We start from the raw sequence: 26,510 nt of genomic DNA on the forward strand, positions 1-26,510 counted from the left end.
CAGAAGAAGACCTACAAACAATCAACAAACATATGGAAAAATGTTCAACATCTCTAGTAATAAGAGAAATGCAAATCAAAACCACCCTAAGATTCCATCTCACCCCAATCAGAATGGCGATTATCAAGAATACAAGCAACAACAGGTGTTGGCGAGGATTTGGGGAAAAAGGTACGCTCATACATTGCTGGTGGGGTTGCAAATTAGTGCAGCCAGTCTGGAAGGCAGTATGGAGATTCCTTAGAAAACTTGGAATGGAACTACCATTTGACCCAGCTATCCCACTCCTTGGCCTATACCCAAAGGACTTACAATCAGCATACTAAAGAGATACAGCCACATCAATGTTCATTGCTGCTCAATTCACCATAGCCAGATTGTGGAACCAACCTAGATGCCCTTCAGTTGATGAATGGATAAAGAAACTGTGGCATATATATACAATGGAATATTACTCAGCAATAAAGAATGATAAAATTATGGCATTTGCAGGCAAATGGATGAAATTGGAGAATATCATGCTAAGTGAGATAAGCCAATCTCAAAAAACCAAAGGAAGAATGATCTCGCTGATAAGTGGATGATGATACATAATGGGGCGTGGGAGGGGTTAGTTTTAGGGTTAGAGTGAGGGTTAGGGAGGGGGCAAGAATGGGGGAAGGAAGGACTGTATAGAGGGAAAAGAGGGATGGGAGGGGTGGGGGGAAGGGGAAAAATAACAGAAAGAATCAACCAACATCACCCTATGTAAATTTATGATTACACAAATGGTATGCCTTTACTCTATGTACAAACAGAGAAACAACATGTATCCCATTTGTTTACAATAAAAAAAAAAAAAAGAAAAAAAGAAAACGCTGCTAGCCCAGGAGACGTGACTTATGGTTTGCAAAGTGGCATGAGTACAGGGATAGGAGAGCACCTGCAGACTTATTTAGATTCTACCACTGATTTTTCTTTTCCACTGATCTCATTCGTGCTATAACCACAAACCCAAAGGGGCCATAGGACCTCATGGATCTGGTTTTAAACTTAGTCTCTTACTTATTAGCTTTGGGTCAGAGGAAAATTACTTAACCTCAGTTTCTTTAGTCTTAAATAAAGACAAGTGCTGTGTTGGAAGAAGGCATGGATTAAATAAGAAATTTAAATATCTTGATGCATAGTATATAGAGTACATAAAGGTCCTTATTGCCTGTCTAGCATGACTTTTCGAATAGTCCCTATTCTTTTCAATTCAGGGAAAAAAATCCGATGTCCCATTGTCTACTTAGGTAGGTTGAATGGAAATGACCCATCCTTCAGCAACACTCTCAAGTACACTCTCATGTACTTGTGGCCACAGTAATTGATTCAGAGAATACCAGGTAGCCTAATTAGATGGAATTCTAGGACATTTGTTAGAGGTTTTAAAGAAAACATGAGTCTTTTTCTTGAGGTTACTAGGCCGTAGGATGTTATCTTAGCACTTCTGGTGGCAACTTCTGCCATCTTGTGGGATAACCAGTCTATAAATGAAGCCAGTGTGGGTAAAAGCAAAGCTCAAAATGGAAAAGGACAGTCCTGATAATGTCATTTTAGGTAGAATCTATTCATAGTAAAACCAGACTGGACCCAGACATTTTATTTTTCCTTTTTTTATCCCCCTTGAAAATAGTTTCTATTGGTTTTGGTTCCCTTCATTTGAAGGATCTCTTACTAATATGAAAAGCATCCAATAAATGTTAACTATCATTTTATTTACCATCATTATCATCTTGGGACTTTCTGAGACAGAGAGTGGAAGGTAACAAAAAAAGAAAGGGGCATAAGGGAAAAATGACATATGGGAAAAAGGAAGATTTAAAAGTCAGCCGCAGTGCTTTGGATGAAAGGAAGAACTGGGTGATTGGCTGTTACGGAGGCGCCCATATGCAAAGAACAATTGGAAACGTGACACTGTCTATATGACAATTCATGGAGCCCTAAGCTTTTAACTATCGATAGTTTTCTGATTTTCTATTAAATTACTTTTGCAAGAAAAAACTTCCTAATGCTAATTTAAATAACACAAACAACCCTCTACCCCAAAATAACAACTTAAGCTCCAATAACAATGACAGATCAGTTAAGAATTTGCAGCCTCTCATGGGGGACTTCTAAATGCAGGCTATGTATAGAATGCACATAGTTTTAGGAAAGCTGATCAGGGAATAAATTCTCGATGAGACAATCAGAGGACAATTGAGGACAGAGTATAGTTTTTAAGTGAATACATTTCTACATTGCATAATTAACAAACTTTTTTTTCTGCACATCTAAAATATCTCATTCTATTTCCAGTAAACTGCCACATTGTCAAAAGGATATTTCTTCCCATGGTACTAATGAGTCATCTGTAATTTTAAGGACATGAGAACAGAGGAATTTTCTGTAATAAAGAGTAGGTAAAGAATTTGAATGTATAGGCAAATGGTACATCAAACCAAGCTATGAAAGGAAACGGAAAAACATCCCATAAAGGAGATGGGGAGATGTGTTCACAAGGAAAAGGTGCCTTGTTACACAGCTAAAGTAAAAAATCAATCAAAAAACCCAACCTGGAATCATGTTCTGAAGGTCACTTGTTTAGAGCAAATGAATTATGAAAAATTCTGTGATTTTATTATGATAGCATTTTTTTCTTAGTTCTTACCTGAGACTTCTGATGGCTCAAAACATCTGAGGGTCTGTAAAGTCCTAATATTTCCTGCATCAGGAATGTTCATGAGATGGTTACTACTATTTCTTCAGTTATTACTGTAATATCACTGGTCATGGTTTCAACTACATTAGCAATTTTAGTAGAATATTTGAATATTATATAATTTGCACATTTGAAACTGGGGCATAGAGGATAAAAATATGTGGGCATATGTCAAAGGAAAATACACCAGCAGCAGTGACATTTTCATAAGCTCATTGACATCGTCTTTGTAAAAGATCATAGCAAACTTTAGTGTGTTATGTCATTTATTTTAACATAAAGTCCTTGCATGTACACCCTTGCATTTAGACCCAAAATATAAAGATTGGATTCTGGAACCATTATAGTCAATGCTATTGTTAGAATGTTTGCCCCTTCTAAAACTCATGTTAAATGTAACTCATGCCATTGTTGTGGTATTAAGAGGTGGGAGCTTTCAGAGGTGATTAGACCACAAGGGCTGCACCTGTGTAGGTGGGATTGATGCATTGTAAAGGGTGAATTCAGGCCTCACTTTCTCTCTCTTATCTTCTGCTTACAGTCTCTCACACTACAAGGATACAGCAAGAAGTCCTTCTCAAGGTGACTGTCCCTCAATCTTGGACTTCTCAGTCTCCAGAACTGTAAGCTACTAAATTTCTGTTCATTTTAAATTGCCCAACCTCAGGCATTATGTTATAGCAATACAAAGGAATAAAAAGGTCATCTTGCTTTATTTATTCTATATGTTACTAAGAGAGAAATCAGATACTTTAGACATTGACAAATGATACATTAACTGTAGTATGAGAGTTCAAATCTGGGGAAGTCATTGGTCTAACTGGTATTTGCATATTGCACTTCAGTTTGGAAAATAGATGTACACCCCTAATACCATCAGTCATGAGAAATCTTACCCAAGAAGCATTTTATTTACTGATTTTTTCACCATTTGACTCTTCAGCTGCACCAAGATTGTGTGGGCACTGCATTGTTTTAATGAAGAACATTCTACCAATCTCAGATAAAGTCTCTAAAATAAAATTCGTTATCAAATATTGAAAGAAACATTACTTTTAAAAGATTAAAATTTTTTAAGTTACTCCAAGTTCAATCAGAGAAAATTTATTCAGAACTAAGGAAGACTATTCCTCAATACTGAAATAATCCAATTACAAAAGAAAATTTAAGACTAGAAAAGACTACATAGGCAATTTACAGGAAGTTCTAAAACATAAAAATGTAAAAGAAGGAAATGTCAGATGCATAGGTCAATCTTGAGAATAAAGCATACCATGTTGGTTTTTAAGGATTTCAGCTCTGCAAAAAAATTTTGTTTGCTTTGGTGTTGAATGGCTTACATTTGAAGATTTGCTTGATGTCAGCTCAATGTGAAAGCAAGAAATGTACCTTACCTTGGGGAAAACTCCTACCTGATAACAATATTTCTCTTATCAGGTTGTTCTGCTTTCACACTGTTTTTGTTCCAAAATGTCAGAATGTTTTTTTCTTCCTCAAACAATATGCATTTGAAGATAAGGATGGACAATATTAAAGGCAAGTTTAGATAGGAGCCTAACTAAATTTGGTTGATAGGTCATTTCATCAGAGATGGTCTTTTGCCCTTGGTTTTAAGACCTTTAGGTATTTTTAAAGGATTTACATTATCTTGTTTTCCTTTATGTCCTTTGTTATATATAATTCATTATGGACTTATTTTTTCAAGGGGTAGGGGGGAATTCCCTTCAAGACAACAACACCTTTCACCAGTCTGAAAGCTCTTTAATTTAAAAGAAAAGATTGATTGGAGGGTCTGGTTTTCACATAAAGAATTACTACCTTGTCAACATGCATAAGTTTTGTTTTCTCTCAGAACACTCATTTATATTTTTACAAATAAAGACATAGCATAGGAGTTGGGATGCTAGATGTTAACCCTATGTGATGAAGGGTTGGACACCTGTGACCTTAATTTTTAGATGATTGCCACCAGAGAATGGGAACTGGATGTCTAAAGGTAGCTACAGGCCTGCTGCAGTTGGACCCCACTAACCCATCAGGAGAGCAGCCTCTGAGGAAACTGGATATATCCAATGACTATAAGATAAGTAACACACTACGTGGTGTGAATGGATTTCTGAGTGGGAGACATCAATGTCTATTTAAAGAATTTTAAATAGGATGTCAGATAACTGGGTTATCTACAATTTCACATTCCTTATACAAATAAAACTTTCACAATTTGCTTAAGTTCAGTTTTGGTTTTTCAAATATGAAATTACGGTAATTTTCAAAGAAGTGATTTGATGACAAACTGCAAATTTACTCATAATTTCAATGGCAATCATGAGATGGATAATCTCTCTTACAAACTAAGATTTGACAATACCATGTAAAAAAGCAAAATTAAAGGAAAATGAAATCCATGGAAAATGATTCTTTGTCTCTATTGTAAATTGGGTTAGTCAGTTTTTTAAAAAAGAAAAGGATGTTATACTTAATCTGGCTATATCTCGAACAGTTTAAAAAAATGTAAACACAGAGAAAGTCATCTTTTTTGTCATGCTTTTACCTCTGAAACTTTGGAAGTCAATTAGAAGTGATGAGCAATCCATCTTGAATTCACATAGTAAAAATGTTGAATTTGTGTGTGCCTTCAACAAAGACTACGAACAAAATTGTGGTAGCAATAAAGAATCCCTAAAAGTTCTGGGGGGTATTTTAAGGCCCATGTCCAGCAAAATCTTTTATTTGTTTAATCACGATTGTTTTCTAACCTTTCACCAAGAGTTCACAAACGTATTGTTTTGGTAAAAAGATAATAAAACAAAACAATTTAACCAAAATCATAAATCTAAACTAAAAATCAATATAGTAATCTTTTTTGATTTTCTTTCTGTGCTTTGTTTTTGGTTTGGTGAAATCATGATAGTAATAAAAGATTAGGTGCTTAATGTGAGGTACTCATTTCAAGCATAGATACAGAAAACGCATGTATTCAAATGTCATTTATAAATGATGCATCAGAATATTACATTTTTGCTAATTTTTACCAATGTTAAAACATTTCTACTAAAATCAACTAATTTTAAAATTGCAGTTGATGTAGTTTTTTTCCACGTGGAAACGTTTCTTCAGGAAATTGATTGATGTATTGTTTATAATGATACAGAAACTGGAAAGTTGATAATATTGAATTTTGTTTCATGAGAAATTAATACTAACTAACATTTTCTTAAGTTTTTGTAGTTCATGATGATTTCCAGATTTCCAAGTGCAAAAAGTACAAAAGTTGCATAGTAAATGTAATCTCTGGGGAAAATAACTCATTAGATTAACTGCCTACAACTAACATTTATTTTTAGGTATCTATCATAGTGCATTTGGGACAGCTTCATATGTTATAATTGATTTACTTCTCATGCATATGCATAAAACACCCACAAATGTCTCTCATTTCTAAATAGAAGGATACTTAAGAGTGTGCTAATTTAGCATGGGATTGCTACAATGGTCCAATATATGCAGTAGGCAATTAGCAGCAAAATATGCCTGACAGAAAACACTCACTTTCTTATTGATATAGTAGGGGTCCAGGTCCTCCAGAGGCTCTGACACCATCTCTGGAGGAATGTCTCCGTAAATAAATGGAAGGTTCTTTCCAGCTTCCAAGTCACTGTTTGGCTTTGGGCCATTTTCGTCATCATCTTTTTTGTCTGGTTTGGGATTCTTAGCCTTTTCTTCTGCAATGCGTCTTTCAATAGCCGCAAGAGATTCTCTGGTGAAGAAGTTGAAGCTGTCAGGTCCTGGTGGTACAAGCACTGTTTGCTCCATCTTGTCATCCTGCACATTTTAATTACCATTTATTCCACATATGAAATCCCTAAGAAAAAACAGAGATATATTAAGGAGAGGATTAAGAGTTGTTAATATCTACAATACTTGTCATGAAATATGACCTTGAGGATTTAACTCTTTGTTTTCTACTCATATTGAAAAGTAATTTTTTAATAAAAATTCTTAACAAATGTGTTTTCTGTATAGCATTCTGTTAAGCATCCTGTTTATGAACTCTTGTGCTTTACTGATAGAGGAGCTGGGCTACTTCAAGAATTAGTTCAAATAGAGTCTAATGAAGGTACATTAGGTTAATTGCCACCACTTCACTAATGGGCTGTTCATTCTGAAACCCACCCAGAAAACAGATGTGGTGCACCTATAGAGACAAAAGATAGTGCAGTTATGTCAACTAGGATGAAGTGGAAAGTAGCTGTTTCTGAGAAGACATAATATCCAACCCTTTAGGCCTGACAAGTCACTCCTGGCCATGCAGGTCAGAAGAGGTTGCTGCAGTTAGCCTCAATGGCCAAATAGTCACTGGTGTCCTAAGTGGCTCTTCATCTCCTCTGAGATTTGAGATGACTGGAACTGTGACCTGCTCACTTCATTAACCATGGTGGGGTTGGCCTACTTGAACACATGTAGGAAAAGATAGTCTAAGGTTGGACAATGCCACTTATGTGACTGATTAAGAATGAGAGAAAAAGTAGGCTGGGAAATTACTAGATTGGGTCTGGGATGGGAGAAGATAGTTGTAGACACAGGAGACAGCAGGAATCTCCTATTGCAAGAAACACAAAAGATTCAAGAGAAGAGAGTGCCATAAACTCAACAGGAACTGAAGTCTTTTTCTTCACTCAGCAACAATGATATTCTTGCTGATTTTATAGTCCAATAGTGTTAAATGTATTACAAGGACCTGAGGCAAAACTCGCAGCTCCATCTAGCAGAGTCAGACCTGATTTGATGCCAGAGGACAAATCCCAGATGTATTGTTTTAAGGCATATTTAATATGAGCTCAAATTTCACAGATATTGCTGTGCCAAAACTTCCCAGAGCTGGGACTCAAATTTTATTTGGATACCACATTAACTCATTGAGCTCAGCAAGCTATCATACAGTTAATTACAGTTTTGTTGTATACAAACTGCAGTGATAAAATTTTGGGTATAATTATTTTGTGAGGAGTCCTCCAGAGACCTCTAATTTCACCGAAGTAGTTTCCCATTGCTGTGAGGTTTCTGACCATATTTTTCAGTGAATGCTCAGAAAGAAGGAAAGGAACTAAGTCTAAAGTTGAACCCTTAGTCTCTTAGGTAAACTTTTCAGAGGCTGTTATAATCTACACACAATTAGCTTTGGGCCTGCAATAATAAGCTGCCTAAAGAACAAAGGAAAAGAAATGGTTTGTCTAAAATGCACATAAGGCACCAGGAAAATACTGGAATTTATTCATTTGGAAAACAAAGTTTAGGGATAACAAATAGGATTCATTTTCTCATAAAGGAAGTATTCTGATGTATATATATATACACACATAAATGTATATGTATATATATGGTTTTTATTTTAAACTAGATTTTGATAGAAGATATGTATATTTGATAGATGTATACTTCTATATATAAATGATATATATATGAATGATATGATATATATATGGATTTATATATTATACATAAATAATATAGATTTGGAATATTGAAAGAAAATGCAGTGTAAAGTCTCCTTCCACCTGTTCCTTTATCTGTCTCTCATATATTTCTCCAGGTGTGTAGTATGTATTTGCTAGCACATGAGTATATGTATATTCATACATATTCTATTTAAACATATATTCAAATAGTAACTTACTATACAAGCTGTCTGCACCCCATATTTTTCACTTAATAATAAACAATAAAATTCCTTCCATCTCAGTTTTTATAGATCTCACTCATTCCTATTATAAGCTACATAATTTTTTTATTGCATGCATATGCCAAAATTTACTGAACCAACTTCCCAGTCTGAAGTATTCAGGTTGGTTTCCAATCTTTTGCTATTATAAACAAAGCAGCAGGTAATTTATTTTATGCAAATAGTTTCACAGAGATATTTGTAGGATTAACTTCTCAAGGTGGACTTGGTTATGTAAAGAATAATAATGTAATGTTGAAGATTATTGTAAACTGCCTCCCTCTGGGACGATTCTCCTGACCGATACGTCACATACTCCATGCTTGCTTACCCCCTCAGCAACATATTGTGTCAACAGAGTTTCGATACGTCCAGCATGATAGAGACACATATGGGAGTATATTATAGTTAAAACCTACATTTGTCTTACATAAGAAAAGCAGAGCCTATTTTTCATATATTTGAGCTACTTTTTTTTCCCTTTTCTGTGACTGCCTATTTAAAGCACTCCTAGTTTTTTTTATAACCATAGCATCCTTTTAGGTATTATATTAACCATGTGACTTTGTGATATGAACATGAATCCTGTTTTCTGACTTTGTGGTGTTTTGTGCTACAGATTAACAAATTTAATTAAAAATGTTAAAAAAATTTGTGTGCTTAGCCAACTCTTCTCTGGCTTCTGCGTTTTTTGCCAAGCTTAGAAAAGCATCCAGGGGAGTGAGCAGGTGAAGGTGGGAGGAAAGATAAAAGACTATATATAATGTAGTCACACACATATCCATTGTGTTTTGTTCTTGCAATTTTAGCATTCTGATGGTTTAATTTTATAAATTTGAAAAATTTGGTATAACATATTTAGAATTTGATTTTTACCTGGAGTGAGACAGAGATCCATTCACCATTAGGTTACTCAGTTATTCTAACAAATTACAGAATAAACTAACCTTTTCCTGCCAACACACAAGGTTGTTTTCATAGTATGTTAGAAATATAATCGTGTATATATTTATATGAGCCCAAAAAGTAAGCAAAAAATTTAACGAAGTAATCTGGATGCATTTCCATTAAAATTAATAAAAGAAATCAATCCTGCTATTGAACAATTTCCTGGAGGTACAAACCAATCCAATTAAATATATAAAATAATTATATTATATAATAATAACAAATGTAAAATTACATGTATTTTTATATTGTTTTATTTTTATGTCTAGAAAGTTCAATAGGAACACCTATAAAATTCCTATAAGCAATAAAATAATTAAAGGATCTAGGTTTAAAGTTAACATAAAAATTCAATAAATTTCCCTTATATGAATAATATGAGTTTAAAATACAAAAAGGAAGGCTAAAAGACATCCCACTGGATTAGAACAAGCCAAGCACAACCCCTCTCACTATTCCTTTCAACATTGTACTCAAGTCCACATTAATGCTGCAGGACAAAAAAAAAAAAAAAAAAAAAAAAAAAAAAGGTAAACAAACTGGGAATAAAGAAATAAAAATGTCTTTTTCTTCTTTTTACATATAACATAGTTGTCTATATAGAAAACTTGAAAAAGTTGAAAAAGACTTTCAAGAGTGAATAAGTGACTATAGAAAGGTTGCAAAAAACAAAGTTAGTATTTGAAGGTTAATTACTTTCTTATGTACTAGCAATGAGCAAATAGACTTTGAAACTTTTAAAATGATACTATTTGGGGGCTGGGGTTGTGGCTCAGTGGTGGAACACTTGCCTGGCACGTGTGAGGCACTAGGTTCGGTTTCTAGCGCCACATAAAAATAAATAAATAAAATAAAGGTACATGTTCATATACAACTAAATTTGTTTTTAAAAAATGTACTATTGTGTTAACATCCACACAAATGAAATTCTTTGGTAGAAATCTAACACAGTTTGTATAAGATCTATATGAGGAAAATACAAATCTATGAAAAAAGAAATAAAAGAAAGAAATAAATGGCAACGTATTCCAGTTTCATGCGTTGGAAAACTCAATGTTGCCAAGAGATCAGTTCTTCCCAACTTAATCTATAAATTCAATGTGATTTCAAATCAAATCATAGCAAGTTATTTTGTGGATGTTGGCAAATTGATTCTGAAGTTTGTAGCCAGGAAAGACCCAGAATACATAACTCGATGTTTGAAAAAGAACAAAGTCAAAAGACTGACACTAAGCCAGCTACGGAACTTGCTATAAAGCTAATGTAATCAGGACAGTGTGGGGTTGGCGAAAAAGCAAAAAACAAACAAACAAAATATACAAACAGATCAATGGAACAGAAAAGACAGTTCAGAAATAGACCAACATGAATACATTTAACTGATCTTTGACAAAGAAGCAAGATAATACAACAGGGAAAGATAATCTCTTAAATAAGTATTGTCAGAATAACTAGACATCTATATGCTAAAAATAAAATAAATAGAATAAATCAAGACACAGACTGTAAATGCTTTACAAAAATTATCTCAAAATGGACAATAGTCTTAAATGTAAAATGCAGAAATATAAAATTCCTAGGAGATAACATAGAAGCAAACCTAGATTATCTTTGCATTAGATATAACACCAAAGGCATGATTCATAAAAGAATGAATTTATAAACTGAACTTTATTAAAATTATAAACATCTGCTCTGTGAAAGACAAGGTCAAGAAAATGAGAACACAAGCCATGCATTGGGAGAAAATATTTGCAAAAAGTATATCTGATTAAAGGACTCTTTTCCAAAATATACAAATTCTTAAAACTCATTATTAAGGAAATGAATATTCAGAATAGAAGGGGACAAAAGACAGGAACAGACACCTCTCCACACAAGATATGCAGATGGAAAATAAGCATATGATAAGACACTTTGCATTTTATGTTGCCAATGAAATGAAAATTAAAATTACAATGAGAAGCCCCTACATGCCTTGCCAATTAGAATGAATAAAGTCAAGAACACAGAAAACATTAAATGCTGGCAAGGATTTGGAGCAATAGGAATTTTCTTTCATTGTTGGTTGGCAAAATGGTGTGTCTATTTGGAAAACAGTATAGCAATTTGGTATGAAACTAACATACTCTTGCACACTTTGATATTTAATATAAAGGAGTTAAAACCATATGTCTATAGAAAGTACTTCATGAAGATGTTTGTAGCAACTTTATTTGTGATTTCCAAAACTTGGAGACAATAAATACATCCTTCAGTAGGTGGAAGTGTAGATAAATTATGGTACATGTCACTATGGGAAGAGATGTCTCCTAAGGTATGTCTAAGTAGTTTCCAGAGAGAAGGAGGAACTTGATTCAGGACCAGCAGGTTTGTTGGCATAGATGATGGAAAAGAATTTTCAACATGCACAAACAGTGGTTTATTTAGGAAAATAGGTTCATATTTAAGGGAGAAGGTGGGCCATCGAGGTGTGGGGGAGAGATTCTTTTGGGGTAAAGCAAGGAAGACACACTAAAGGAAGAATATGGGCTTTCTCCAGTGGGAAAGATAACAACCCTTGGTATTGTGTTTTAATATTTATAGACGGAGGGTCACTAGGGCCAAACTAGAGGTGGAGCCAGGGAGGATTAGAAAAACTTATGTGACTGGTCATATGGACAAATAAGGCACAGAAAAATATTCAGAAAATTCTTAAAATAATTTGACTTCAAATTTCTCTAATGTAAGAGCTGTTTACAGGAATATATTTAAAATTTCCAAATATCCCCCCTCATTTGTTATGTTTAGTTTCATTGCATTATGATCTGATAATTTTATTTGTGCCATTTCTGCTTCTTTGAATTTATTGTGGATTTTCTCTTTGTCCTAGCAGAGGTTCGTTTTTAAACGACTTTTATAAAAAACATTGAAAAGAAGTTTATTATTTATTTAAAAGCATATAATTTAATACATCTCAATGAATTTACCTTATTTCTTATCATGTATTATTTCCCTATCCGCATATATTTCTGATCTGCTTGATTGTTATGAGCTTGGAGTGATGAATTAAAGTCTATATTTAATGATTTCTATTTGTTCTTGTAGCTTCTGTCTTTTTTGTTCTGGGAGTTCCAATGCTATGTTATTTTGTGTGTAGACAATACTTATAACTTTTCAGTGAATTGAACCCTTTACAGTCATATGTCATGTAATGCCAGGGATATGTTTTTAGAAATGTCATTAGATGATTTCTTCTTTGTACCAGTATCATAGAGTGTACATTCAGAGATCTAGATGGTACAGGTCACTCAACATTACTGCATGAGGAAACACAACAAACACATATGTTTGAGGCTGCTGCCAGCATAACATGATGTACTTTTTTTTATAAATAGAAGTGCACACTATAGTAATGACAAAAGTATAGTAAATACATGAACCAGTAACTTAGGCATTTGTTATTGTGATTAAGTACTATGTACTGTTCATAATTGTATTGCTGCTATAATTTTGTATGACTAGTAGCACAGTAGCTTTGTTTAAACTCTCATCATCACATACACAAGAGTAATACGTCATGTCACGACTTCAGGATAGTTCAGACTTATGGGGCCACTGCTGTATATACAGTCTGTTGTTGAACAAAATGTCAGTAAATGCCACCTGACTGTATTTCCTTAAATAGCCTTTGTTGACTGACTTTGATTTTTTTGCCCTCTGAAGTCAATTTGATAGTATACAATGACTGTTACTTTCATTTTCTTTGCAGTTATCTGGTATGTCTTTGTTCGCTTGGTTTCATCTTTTCTATTTCACAGCTTTAGCATTTTCTTTATACACATATATTTAGATTTTGTATATAGGTGATAGGTGTTCTCTATACACACACACACACACACACACACACTCACACACACACACATGATCATTATGAACAATTACTGCCTTTCATAGTGAATGTCACACAGGGCTTCATTGTCCATGAAGTTGTATGAATAGAACAGAAATAATTCCCTAAAACCTTTCTATTCTACAGAAATAGTCCATTTGAGAAAAGACCTCTAAGAAAATCTCCTTGGTCATTAGCTGGCAGTGCCAACTTGAGAAGTAAACAGCCAAGAAGATAACAAGAAGGGCAAATACCACTGATGAATATCATCAATTCAAATGTATTATATATAATTATAATTGGTTTAGGTATAGGAATATACTCATTTGTGAGAATTTTAGCTCATATTATAATAGCATAATCCTGAGCTTAGGGACAGTGTTTCTTCAACTCTAAGTAGACCTCATATCTAAATACTCCCCAAAATAAACCATACATGATATTCATTTTAAGAATAAATCCATTTAAAAATTATAACCTATCCCATGATGTTATTTATGAAATATGTAAAAAACAGTCAAATATCATTATTATTTTTTCAGAAATATTATGTAATAAAAGTTATAATTATATTTGAAATCTTTATTTGCTCTGCCAAAAGTTCAGAAATAAGTATTTACACTTGAAAGATAACTTTGACTTTGTAACTTCAAAATTTATAACTGCAACTTAAAACATTCCTGATTTATGAAAGTATATATTGAAGAGATTGATATAACCAATAGCATCTGTGGTTTTGACTTGACAGTTTTCTCCTTACGTTATAATCAGCATTTAAATATGTCTTTGAATAGATAGGGGAGATCTTGCTATTTCCTAAAGGTTAGACAACAAAACTTTCCTGGTGGGAAAAGATATCAAAAAGACAGACATAATTTTCAAAATGAATATGGATATGCACTTAGACAAAATTAAAAAGAACAAAATAACCAGGTAGGAAGAAAAAAATTAATGAGATATATGTTATCAGACAACAATTCTGAATGAATGAATTTAAAAAATAGATTGAGAATAAATAGTACGTGAAATAATAAAACTGTGGAAGAAGATTGATGCCTTAAAAGAAAATCAAAACAAATTAAAAGTAGAAGTCAGTCAGGGAAGACATACTAAAAGGAATAGGAAAAAAAAATACAAAAGAAAATGATATGCAAGTGGGGGACCACGAAAACCAAAAAGATTGTAATAAAATGAAATGGATTTGTAAATGATAAAATAAATAATAATGATAAAGAAATAGCAACTGTATGACCAATATTAATTAATGTGGAAGAAAGAATAATAAGATGGGAAAAATATTAGATCATATCAATAATAAATTAAAGAAATTATATATAACTTCTGGGCATATCTAACTGATAGAAAAAAGGAGGGGGAAAACCAGTATCATCAGAATTACATTTTAGTAATATATATAGCCTTATATTTTTTTCCTTGCACATGTAAAATCAAGTTTTTTATTTACTTTCAGTTATTTATTCTATGATGCTCTTTATGTAGATGTTTCTAAAGTCTATCATTATATTATACCTAATTTAATACATGACATATAATAAACATTCACTTATATGTTGAAGTTTTTACTTCTGGACATTATATATCTCTCTTTCCCACAGACAATTACACATGTATGACACAGTGGATGTAATTAAATTAATCACCAGTCAAAAGATTTTCCAAGTGAGGTGGCTAGGACTGGTAAACTATTTGGTTTTGGTTACTTTGGTAGTGCAGATGGAGGAGTTTTTTTTAAAATAACCTTAACTCCTGAAGTCTATAGTTCAGCCTTCTTTGGGCATTTAAATTTCTCCACCCATATAGAAATATCATAATAGCTGAAAATGAACAATTTTATTTTCACTGTAGCATCTCACACAAAAGACTTACGTATGAAGTCAATCTCATAAATTCTTTGTATTTGAAAAAATTTGCCCCTTTTAAGTTAACCACTGTGCCTTTTCCTCCTTTCCACTATCCTTATCTACTTGCACCCTATTCTTGCTTCAGAACCAGGGTGAGAAAGACGAATCCCACTTAAGGTTCCCCTCTAACCGAGGCCCAGTGCCCACACTTTCACATTCTGGTTCTGTTGTGGATTTAGTTGAGAAATAGCACAGTTATTTCAACTTTTAATGAGCTTTTCTTTGCTCAACAACATCCCTAAGGTTCATGTTGTTCTGAAAACCTGAAAGTAATCCCCTACCCACTCTCCTAACCTCCTCTACCCAAACTTAGTGAGACAAATCTCTCATTTTTCTCCTTCCAGTTTCCAACTCTATCATTATGATCCATTAGAATGATTGCCATTATATTTTTTTTCTGTCTGATTGGAACTCCTTTACAGGGACAAAGGATTAACCAATGAACAAGTGAACTGAATAGACAGATTTGTCTTCTCAGGTTGAAGTTCTGATGCTTGTGTTTAAAGAAAGAATATGTGTTTTTCAAAGGTGTTTTTTAGAACTTCATAATAATAAAGGAAGAAATGCAGATCTCATTCAATCCACTAGCGATTTTGTTGATTAAAAAAAATTGCATCACTTTTTACTATTGAATACATAATCTATATTTACTACTGAAATACATCACGGGGAAAAAATACTGTGTTGAACTCAAATAAAATGTTGCATTCTAGGCATACTTGGAATCAAGAAGTATTTAAATATTAAATTAAATATTTTTAATTAGTGAAGTTTGTCAGGAACATTCCTCAAGCTTATCTGACAGCAGTCACTGACACCATGGTCTAAGTAAGCCAAATAGTCTGGACAGAAAAACTGAGGTAATGGTGAAGACTCACCATGGAATGAAGGTCTTTGCAGTTGCTGAGGCTGAGCTAGGAGCTGAGGGGAGGCCTCTCTTTGTCAAGCATCCCAGCAAGCTGTGATGTGAGCTCACCTGTGCTGCCTTGCCTCATGCTGTGTGCAGGAGCTTGCCATTCCCCCAGTCCTTTGTCTCAGACCTGTTACTGGGCAGAATTACTTGGGCATACTTGGTTTGTTTATACTACCTCGACGTGTAGTTCACCTATAGGCTGACTCTGTTATGCTTTAACAAGCGTGTTAACCTGATTGGATAATGTGCCTATATATGTCCTGTACAACCCTAAATAAAATTAGATCCATGCCTTCAGAACTTGATTTCCGATATCTGACTGAGTGCACTGGGGTAGGTAGACATCCGTGTCCTCGCCCTCAGTGGACCCCCATCTCCAAACATCTATAGAAGTTGTGCAAGTTTGGACACCTTTTGCCTCATTATATAATTTATTGACTAAAATCTTAGAAAGCTAAATTTCTAATACTATCAACTGGTATTATTTTGGAACATAATTCCAGTTTGGCAATATATCTGAGGTAGTATTCAATGACCATGAAAAGAAAGAAAAGTACCAAGACTCATTGAAATCAGTTCCCATAATCGGCTTGATCACACAGATTCTCCAAAAACCCAGAGAATTGTAACCCTGTCCTACTGGTGCTGCTCCTGGAAGCTTGTTTAAAGGCTGTGACACAGGCAATGTCCTGGATGTGGAATTCTGCTCATGGATGTTTCTCTTTATCATAAACTCTAATAAAGTTACTCTTCCTGCTCTTAGAAATTTCATGTAAAACCACCTCATCACAAAGCAAAACTGTCCAAGGTGTAGCTGATGTGTGATGAAATATAGCCAAGCAATCAGGGGAACTGGCTGGAAGCAGGATGTAAAGATATAGAATTCCTTTAAACAACTGTGATTAATTTATATCAAGAAAACAGTAGTGAGCTGGGTGCTGTAATACCAACGGCTCAGCTCAGGAGCCTGAGGCAGGAGGATTGTGAGTTCAAAGCCAGGCTCAGCAATTTAGCGAGGCCCTAAGCAATGCAGCAAGACCCTATCTCTAAATAAAATGTAAAAAAGGGGTAGGGATGTGGCTCAGTGACTAAGCACCCCTGGGTTCAATCCCTGATACCAAAAAACAAAAAACAAACAAACAAAAATACCCCTCAGGAATCTACAAAATAAGCAAATTACTAAAGAGTTCTTCCACGTTAGAAAATAAATTATTATGCAATAAATTTGATGTTTGTGCTTCACTGAACGGTATAGTTTACAATGTTATCCTTGTACATGTAGTTAAATCTGACGAATTACTATTGTTTCCACATATTCCACCCTTTCCCATTTTATAATTTTTTCTCATCTTTTGGAATTAGGATTTTGTTAAAGCATTGAGTATTTCCTTCTCTTTACTTAAATGTCATACACAGTTTATACCTTTTTCTGGAATGTGTCATCTTAGAGATGACAATACAAATCCCTAAATTATCAATTCTAGTATTTGACCTGTGGATCACAACTTCCACTTGAATCTTTGATGCTCCAATATGTAATAATTATTTTACTCTTCTCAAAGAAACCGCAAGGGGGCTTTGAAACATTTACCTGTATTTCTGCCTATCCTAATTAGTTCCTTTGTTATCTATATTCAGTATGCTTTATTAATGTCTTATGCCAGGAATTTACAATTGTCATTTTATAAATAAATATTTGGATTTTGCCCATTTAAAAAAAAAAAGAAAAGAAATAATCTTATTTGAGTGGTTAATTATTTGGTCACAGAAATATGGGAGAATCTAGAAAATTGAAGTCTAACAGCTCATGACTGTGTTTGTGGTTGCAGATTTTGAGGTGAGGTACGGGCACTAAAACCTAATGTGGACTCCTGGGTCTGGTTAGCTGAGGATGAGGGAGGCATTGCCTAAAGCTTGGTTTGTATGGCAAATTTTGAATAAAATGAATTATTTGGAGAGCAGAAAACCTGGTGGTCAGCCTGTTCACCCTTCCCTTTCTCACCTCACCCCTGACTCTTGTAGAACTGTTAGGAGTCGACAAAGTTGTATTTGAAAACTACCACCTAAAAGTAACAATATAAATCTCAGGAAGACACAAGCAAAATGAACACCATTGTTCCCTCTGCTTTCTTAAGTAGTGCAGGTCAGTTTTGCCAAAGTTGCTGGTAAAGGTGGGAGCTATGTAATTATAAGTAGCCACCAGAAGAAATGTTGCTAGAGTCAGCATTTGTCTTTTTATTGCTGTGAGATCATAATAGGAGGGGGGGAAAAAACCAAACAAACAAAAAAATCAAGCTTACTTGGTACAATTCCCTCAGAAGGAAAAAAGAAGCATTAACATTTTAACAAACGAAAAAACAAAAATGCTGGGGAATATGGTTACACTTTCGCTTTGCAAATATCTGCCTGGATAACCATTTCTGAAACAACACAGTATTTTCAATCAATATGAAAATCCTTGTGGGATTCGTGGCATGATTAGAATGTGTTTCTAAAAGACAAAACTTGTCTCTTTGGTAGACTCTTTACTGGATGTCTAGGTATTCATGTTCTTAAAAACTTGTAGTCATTTTAATTTTTATGACTTCACCTTTCACTCTTGTGAATGTTGCCTGGGCAACTCAGGATGTAAAATGGATATGCAGAAGTCCTTGAACTGCTGCAGCCAGAGGATGTTTAAATGCTGTGACACTGTGTCCTGGAGTGTAGGATGCTGCTCAGGGGGTCTCTCTTCAACTTACACTCAATTTAAACTTGCTCTTCCAGCTCTTTAAAATTCCTGTCAAACCATTTAATCTCAAAGCAAAACTGCCAGGAGCAGAGTCGATGATTGAAGAAATTTAGCATAGAAACCAGGGGCAGATGGGTGGAGCAGAATAGAACTATAGAAAAAGAAAGTATTAGGAGTGATTGAGACATTATGTGTCAGAGTTGTAGAAATTCAGTTCATAAAGATTTTGTGTGTATAAAATCTGGACACTAAACATTTAACTCTAGGCAAAGAAATATTTCTATTATTACTACAGACTCTTATTCAAAGAAGAATCACTTTGTTCGGGAGTAAGTTGAAAGAATTTGCAGAAAATGGATCTTGAAAGGCAGAGGTAATTTCCTGACCTAAAAACTCACTATATTATGTTTTCCCTACATATTATCTATTTAGAGTAAAAATTAATTTATTTCATAAAATTATACTTAAGTTAGCCTTGAGTCTATTCTATGAAATCATTCATTCCATATTCTTTAGTGGTAAACACACCAGGGTTAGAGACCCTTCAGGGATTGTTATAATTTTTTTTGTTTGAGTGTCCACCAGTTGATGAGGCTCATGGATTTGTACAGATTGGACACTACCCAGCTGGACAGTACATCTGTCAAAGCAGATTCAAGTCTATTTCTGTTTGGGTTTATGACATATAATATATGCAAATCTATTTTGTTCATCCCACAAATATTGATTGAATATACACCATATACAAGGCTCTGGGCAGGGCTGTGGATTATGGAGTTGGCAAGCGGAAAAGAATAATATAGGAATTCTGAAAAGTAAGCAAATTCATTTTACAAGCTGCTCTATGAAATAGACTTCAGACTACTTGTACCTTGATTTGGATATTTAGGTATTTCTGATTTTTTATGGACTTATTTTTTAAGTCCCAGAGTAGAGGGAAACAGAGATTGATTGAACATTAAAACATTGATCTTGAAAGCAGAAATTCTCTTTCAAGTCAGTATGTGTGTGTGTGTGTGTGCACACACACACACACACACAAAGTTGCAATGCTATCCTAAATTATCACAAAATCAATTTTAAATAATAGGTTAAGCCAGGAGCAGTGGCACATGCATGTGATTCCAGCTATGAAAGAGGCTAAGACAGGAGGATCCCAAGTTTAAAACCATCCTGGGAAAATCAGTAAGACCCTGTCTCAAAATAAAAAATTCAAAAAAACAACTGGGGATGGAGCTAATGGTAGAACACCCCTGGGTTCAATCCCAGTAATGGGGGGAGAAAAGCAAAATGAATATAATAAAATAAGAGAACAACCATGATGTAACCTGTATTCATATTCACACACAGTCATTTTTCTCTAATCTAGATATATATTTTAGGGCTCATCTCATTTAAAGATTATCAATGAATGTTGACAAACATGGTAGACAAGAAAACATAAAGTTCAATGCATGTCCTGCATTCTTTTGACCTGTTTTTTGGTGCCAATGCCTTTTTCCAGGAATTAATGATGAAGAACTGGAAATACAGTTAAAACAAAAATTTCTGAAGAAAATATTTATGCTGTTTGAATCCATGTTTATTCTTCTATTCAATATGTTTTCTAACATGTCTTCAGTGCAGAGAAAATTTCCTCTTTTTTAATGCTTAAAAGTAGGTGGCACCTTAATATTTGCAACTGTAGGCTTGATAAAACCTTGTAAATAATTTAAATACTATTATTACATTTAGTTAAAACCTACACTCAAACTATTTTTCATTCTGCTTAAATTCCCAAATTTATCTCACTTGTTACCCCACACTCACTCTCCATAAATTCTCAGTCTCTGGGCTAGGCAGGGTATTATTTTTCTGGTTTTTAAAATGTTACAGAGTTAGACTAAAAGAGTGTTTAATATTTTTGGGAAAACTACTGTTCTTTTCTTGGTACACTGGTAGGCACAAGAAATAAAATGGTGTCCGTGTCCAAAGACCAACTCTTTAGCTGGGGCTAGACTAGCAGTTTCGAGGTCATACTAGTGAAGGCTAGATTTATGCTAAGGCAAATACCAGTGACCATGGTAATGATTTAAGAAATCTTAATACAGTTGCCCAGAAAGAAGAAATAAAATAAATTTGAATTTCAAACAGCATACTTGTGTGTGTGTGTGTGTGTGTGTGTGTGTGTGTGTGTGTAAACATATCCAACATGATGTTTAGGGCACACTTATAATAAACATTATTCACTGTGTATTTCACTTTCCAATTTGACTGGATGTCTGTCACTTTTATTCCTCAAACCTGGCAGTACTAATTCTGAAGAAAGGCTCCTCTGCTAAAAAAATTCTTCTCTTCAAAATTGCCTGAAATTTAATTATTACATCTTCCATGCAGTTAATAAGCATCCCTTTTTAAAGACAGTTATCTCTGAAAGTAGATGAGTTGTTCATGCATCAGTGTGAATTAATTTAAAGAGATTTCTTGCTTCTCAAAGTCTAACTCATTTCTTGGCATTATAGCGGGTCAGTCAGATTGAGGATTGAGGAGATCTTCTTTTGCTGGAAATTAGTGGAGTGTGTAGTGGGATTGGTGCTGCTCTTTCAAGTGATGGATACTTGACAATAAACAAAGTTTAGTGGGACTTTTCTGATAGAATTATATAAGTGCCAAGGAAAGACTGTACAAAAAAATGAGTGGGGATGGGGAGCTGTAATTGAAAGGAGACACAGCAGTAGATATGTAGGATAAACAAGTGCAGAGATCTAAAGTACAACAGGAAGACAGTTAATACAGTTGTATTGTATGGGTGATTTTTGTTAAATGAGTATATTTAGCTGGTCTTGTCAAAAGCAAAAAAACTCTGTGAGATGATAGATACATTAATCTGTTTTATGATAGTGAAACCTGTACCCAGTCACACACAGTGATTCATGTGTTCCATAACATGATATTGCATGTTATATGTGTGCTGTAACTTGATATTGCAAACTTTAAATGTATATAATAAGAGTTACTAAAGAAGAAGGAGAAGAGGAGGAAGAAGAGGAAGAGGAAGAAGAAGAAAACAATTTGAATGGCACTTATAAACTGTGGTAGTGCCAAAGAAAACTCATCCATTCTGGAATCATTCTTTTTATTTTTAATTTTTAATTTATTTATTTATTTTTTTGATACTGGGGATTGAACTCAGGGGCACTCCCCAGCCCTATTTTGTATTTTATTTAGAGACAGGGTCTCACTGAGTTGCTTAGTGCCTCACTATTGCTGAGGCAGCTTTTTGATCCTCCTGTCTCAGTCTCCCTAGTTGCTCGGATTACAAGTGCGTACCACTGTGCCAGCCGAATCATTCTTAAAATATAAAATCCTCATGAGGGGAACCATGGTATACTTTATTTTCAATATACCTTATGATAAATTTTAAAATCAGTGATATCTTTACAGAAATGGTGAAGAGATCACAATGGCCTAGTGAAACAATGTAACTTATTTCATCTTTTGTCAAAGATACTCGTTTTGTTAAGAGACTAGATAAGTATAATTAGTAAGGCAATAAAGATAAATAAAGATATTTTGTACTTATTGTAGAAGAAGAATATTGTTTATAAATAGTAAAATGTGCACAGTCAATGTGTGTGACTGTGATTGGGTCTCACAGACAGTATAAGGCACTGAGCTTCTAAGTGGAAGAATTGTTTTCCCAAGGTGGAGAGAGATTTCCACTGATCTATGCTTTATTAAGATGAATGATTGTGATAGGGAACCTAGTCTCTTAATAGCAGAGACCAAACTCCTATGTTGATCTTCCTCAGTCTCACATCTGAAGGATTAACGGAAACAGAAACATATAGAAAGGAAACACCTACTTCCTGTAGCAACAACCTTGCTGATAATAATGTTCCTAAGAGTTTCATTGTCTAATAAAGCAGTATTCTTAGGTCAAATCTGCAAATTTTATTTTAACTTGTTTGCATGTGCCCTTTTTTTTAAGCATTTAGAGCTCTGCCTTTGTGTTTCCGAGAAAGTTCATTGAAGCTATCAGAACTCAATCAAGCCACCTCTGAGTCCAATGAAGCAGCTAGAATTTCCTAGTTGTATTTTGAATCAGTCAGCAGAATTCCTAACCAATAGAGACAATGAATGTTTATTGAAAATGAATGATGGATGGACAGAACTATTTTTTAACATATTTTGAGGTTATCTGAATTTTCTTCTACAAATTGATTAGTCATAATACTTTGTTAGCTATTAAAGCCACTGTTAATTTTTGCAGGATATATGTTGAAGAAAGGAAAAATAAAATGGCAAACCAGATCAAGTTAACTCATTTCTTCAAGGCCTCATTATGTGCAGATAGTAAGAGTCATATTAATTGACTTGTTTCTATTTTTAGCAGAAACCTCAAATAGAAGATTCTGAAAAACTCAACGCTAAGCATGGTTAATATCTGTTTCTGCACTTGCTCAATAGATTTTCTTTATTATTGACCGAAGTAAGATGGTCCTCAAAGATTTGGGTAGTGCACCTGTCCCCCTCAGTGGCTTTTCTTCCTTGTTGATTTCGTCAATCCAGTACAGACTCCATAGGTGGTACACATAAAAACCCAACAAAAAAAGAAAGAAAAGGTAATTCAGATCACAAGGGATGAAGCTGCTGCACATGGACAGTCACAATGGCAAAGACAACAGTCATTTGAGTCATAACCTACAAACTTTTGAGAGATAAAGTAATTCTATTTTCCCTTCAATCTTAGAAGTGATGCAATATATTCCTAGCAAAAGTGAGAAGATAAGTGGGAATTTGGCCCCTTTAGCTCTCCTTAAACGGAAGCCAGGCCACAGCCCCTTCCCATTCACCACAGTTCACAGCTGCCATTCTCCGGGCATAAAATTTAACTAATGTGCTGCATATTAACTATAATTACAAACCCACTATTACTAACCAAGAAGCACATCCAAAAGAGTATACCTAATAGACCTCCTATAATTTTTGGTTAATAAATAATTGCCAATTGAAATATATTTAAAGCAAACTCCTAAAACATAATCTACATTCCAAAATCTATATATTAGGTATCTGTTTATTTATATTGCTATTTGTTACTCCTAAACAAATAATCTGAAGGTTAAAATTTTATTTTCCTAAAATCTATGTTTTAAAATGACACATTGGTCAAAATGATTTCAAACCACAAGTACATTCTATTTCAACTATTAACATTTTATTTTACCATAATCTACATGAAGCAGATGTCAGAAGAAAGTAAACTAAACTTTATTGCATTTTTATTTTTTTCCTCCCTCTGGAACAATGATTTTGTTGCAAAAATTACACCATTGTCTCTCTGATGGATAGAGTTACACCGTGCACAGTTTTACAGCAACGTACTGATGCAGTATGAACATCAGTATGGACATTTCCAGCAGGAAGGCTGGAAATCAAAATCACTCCTTCTGGACAAGCTCCTTTGTTTACAGCTGAGCCAAGAAAGAAATATTCTGTTTGAAAATTCTCATGACTAGACTAGCATTGGTTCAGTTAAGCACTAAGTACAAAGAAAGGTATTTAGCTCAGGAAATCATTTAGCAATTTTTAGAAAATAGAGATCCTCAGAGTAATTTTGAATATTTTTTATCTGCCTAATAAAGTCAGGCGGTCTTACAAAAGAGACATAGGTGCTACTGAATTAAATAAAGAAAATCTTGATGCATGTACTGTATGCTTTATTTAGTTTGAGGTTCATTTTGGGTTTAGAAATGGGCTATAAAAAAATCAGAAATGAAACGCACTGCTACAGGAGAACAGAGCTGCAGGAAAGGTGCCAACTGCCCCTAGTGTTGCAGGCATTACTCAGCACTTTGCACAAACCCATCTATTTTGCTGGCCACACAGACCAATCAAGACCCTTTAGCTGCTGCTCTATTGTTTTTCTTTCGAGTTATTTTTCTGGCAAAAAGGAAGACAGAGAAGACAACATCAGGATTGGGGAAAAAGGTAAACAGTACAAAGATTGCACAATAGCTCTATCAATTGAACCTCTAGTATCTTATGTTTCTCTTCCAACTTCCATGAAATCATAAGCATAATCATTCTATGTGACATACTGGAACAAAATGTGTGCCACATTGTACTCAGTAAAATTTTCTTGAATGAATGAATAACAGAGTGAATTCATAATCAATGACTTACCCTTGGTCATCTGCTCAGTGGTAACACTAACATCTTTCTGTCTCATCTCATTTTAACATGCAGATTATTGCCAAATGAAGGGAACTCAAACAAAGTCATAATATAAATTTTTAGAGCTTCCTTTAGATAACAAGTTGCTCCCGTATGTGGAATCTGACAAAGTAACACTAATTTTAATTAAGTGAAGATATTTTAATGAACTAAAATAATACAGCAAATTGTTGGTTGTTTATCTAGTAGAGACTAAACACAGAATTTAAACCACTGTACTCATAGAAACCATCTGAGGAATTTTGTGAAAATACATAGTTGAAAGTCCCACTCCAAAATTTTGTTCCAGAGAGTTGAGTTTGGACCTGTAATGTATCTTTAAACTACCTGTCATGGTAATTAGAATGTAGAACTCATACTTGATTAATGAGTAAGTTTGAGAAACACACATACAAAGATGGGTGAAAAAGTCAGCCTTTACAAATATCAGAACCAAGTTTTTGGTACCTAAGTTAGTCAATTCATGCAATTATTATTTTGTTTATTAGTAACACTAATAAACATGATTCCATCAGTTTAGAAGAGAAGGAATCATTTCTGATCCAGAAATTTATTCTCTCTACTATGACAATTTCATTCTGAAATCATTCAACTTAGAATATCCAGGTTCAAAATTTGATTCTGGTCCTTAATAAACCGTATTGATCTCTGTCAATTTAAATCCCTCCATTACTTAAAAAATGAAACATTTTAGATACCTAACCAGCTCTGGCCACTTTTAAAAATTGTCCTCCATGTGTACGCTGTACTGAAAGAGGAACATAAACATTTATGTTTGCGCTACATGACTCTCCAGTCCTTTTCCCATCACCTTAGCCTGATAGCTTATATGAGGTCACTGATCATGGGGGACCAACTATTAGCTTCAGCAGGACAATGGGGATCTAAACTGGGGTAAAGTAGGTAAGAAGGAATGCTGAGAGAAGGTGATCTATGAGTGTTCTAGAATTGAGACTCAGGAAGCCAAGTCTGTCAGTGACCATGTAGAGGACACCAACCAAAATAGCAAAAGAGAGAAGTAGAAATAGAGAGTAACCACACAACCACTGAGAAAAAGAGTGAGTTACTTTGATTTGTTTGCTTATTTTTCAGTTTCAGTTCAATCTCTCTACGACTTAATTGTATTTTGGCTTATGAGATTTCCAACTGTATTCCTACAATGAATAACCCATTTTACTTGCACCAGTTTGAAGGTGTTTCATAATTTGAAACCATAATATTCTCTGATAAAAATACAATGCACATATACATTGCATATAGTAGATTCCTACATTTCTATTTTAACCACCTACATCACAGAGAAGAAAATGTAGGTTCAGCAAAGCTAAACATCACAGATTAATGGGGTGATTGCCAAGGTCAGATAGTGACCATGAGATTGAGATTTGAATGTGGGTCTAATGTTTCACAGTCTAACACTCTTGTTTAAAAACTGGAAAATTGAGGTAACAGGGCTAATAAA

At 34.2% G+C, this 26,510-nt stretch overlaps 1 protein-coding gene across 3 annotated transcripts in view; it reads right to left on the reverse strand.

Moving 5' to 3' along the window:
- Positions 1 to 26,510, reverse strand: part of LOC124979763 (sodium channel protein type 1 subunit alpha) — a 141,218-nt gene that overhangs the window by 76,231 nt on the left and 38,477 nt on the right. For all 3 annotated transcript variants that reach the window (XM_047544428.1, XM_047544427.1, XM_047544426.1), the window contains exon 2: positions 6,275 to 6,587. In XM_047544428.1, coding sequence (XP_047400384.1) covers positions 6,275 to 6,538 — 264 coding nt within the window. In that variant the 5' untranslated portion in view covers positions 6,539 to 6,587. The remainder of the gene's footprint in view (positions 1 to 6,274; positions 6,588 to 26,510) is intronic.

Source organism: Sciurus carolinensis, chromosome 3 (genome assembly GCF_902686445.1).
Source record: "Sciurus carolinensis chromosome 3, mSciCar1.2, whole genome shotgun sequence".
Lineage (NCBI taxonomy): Eukaryota > Metazoa > Chordata > Mammalia > Rodentia > Sciuridae > Sciurus > Sciurus carolinensis.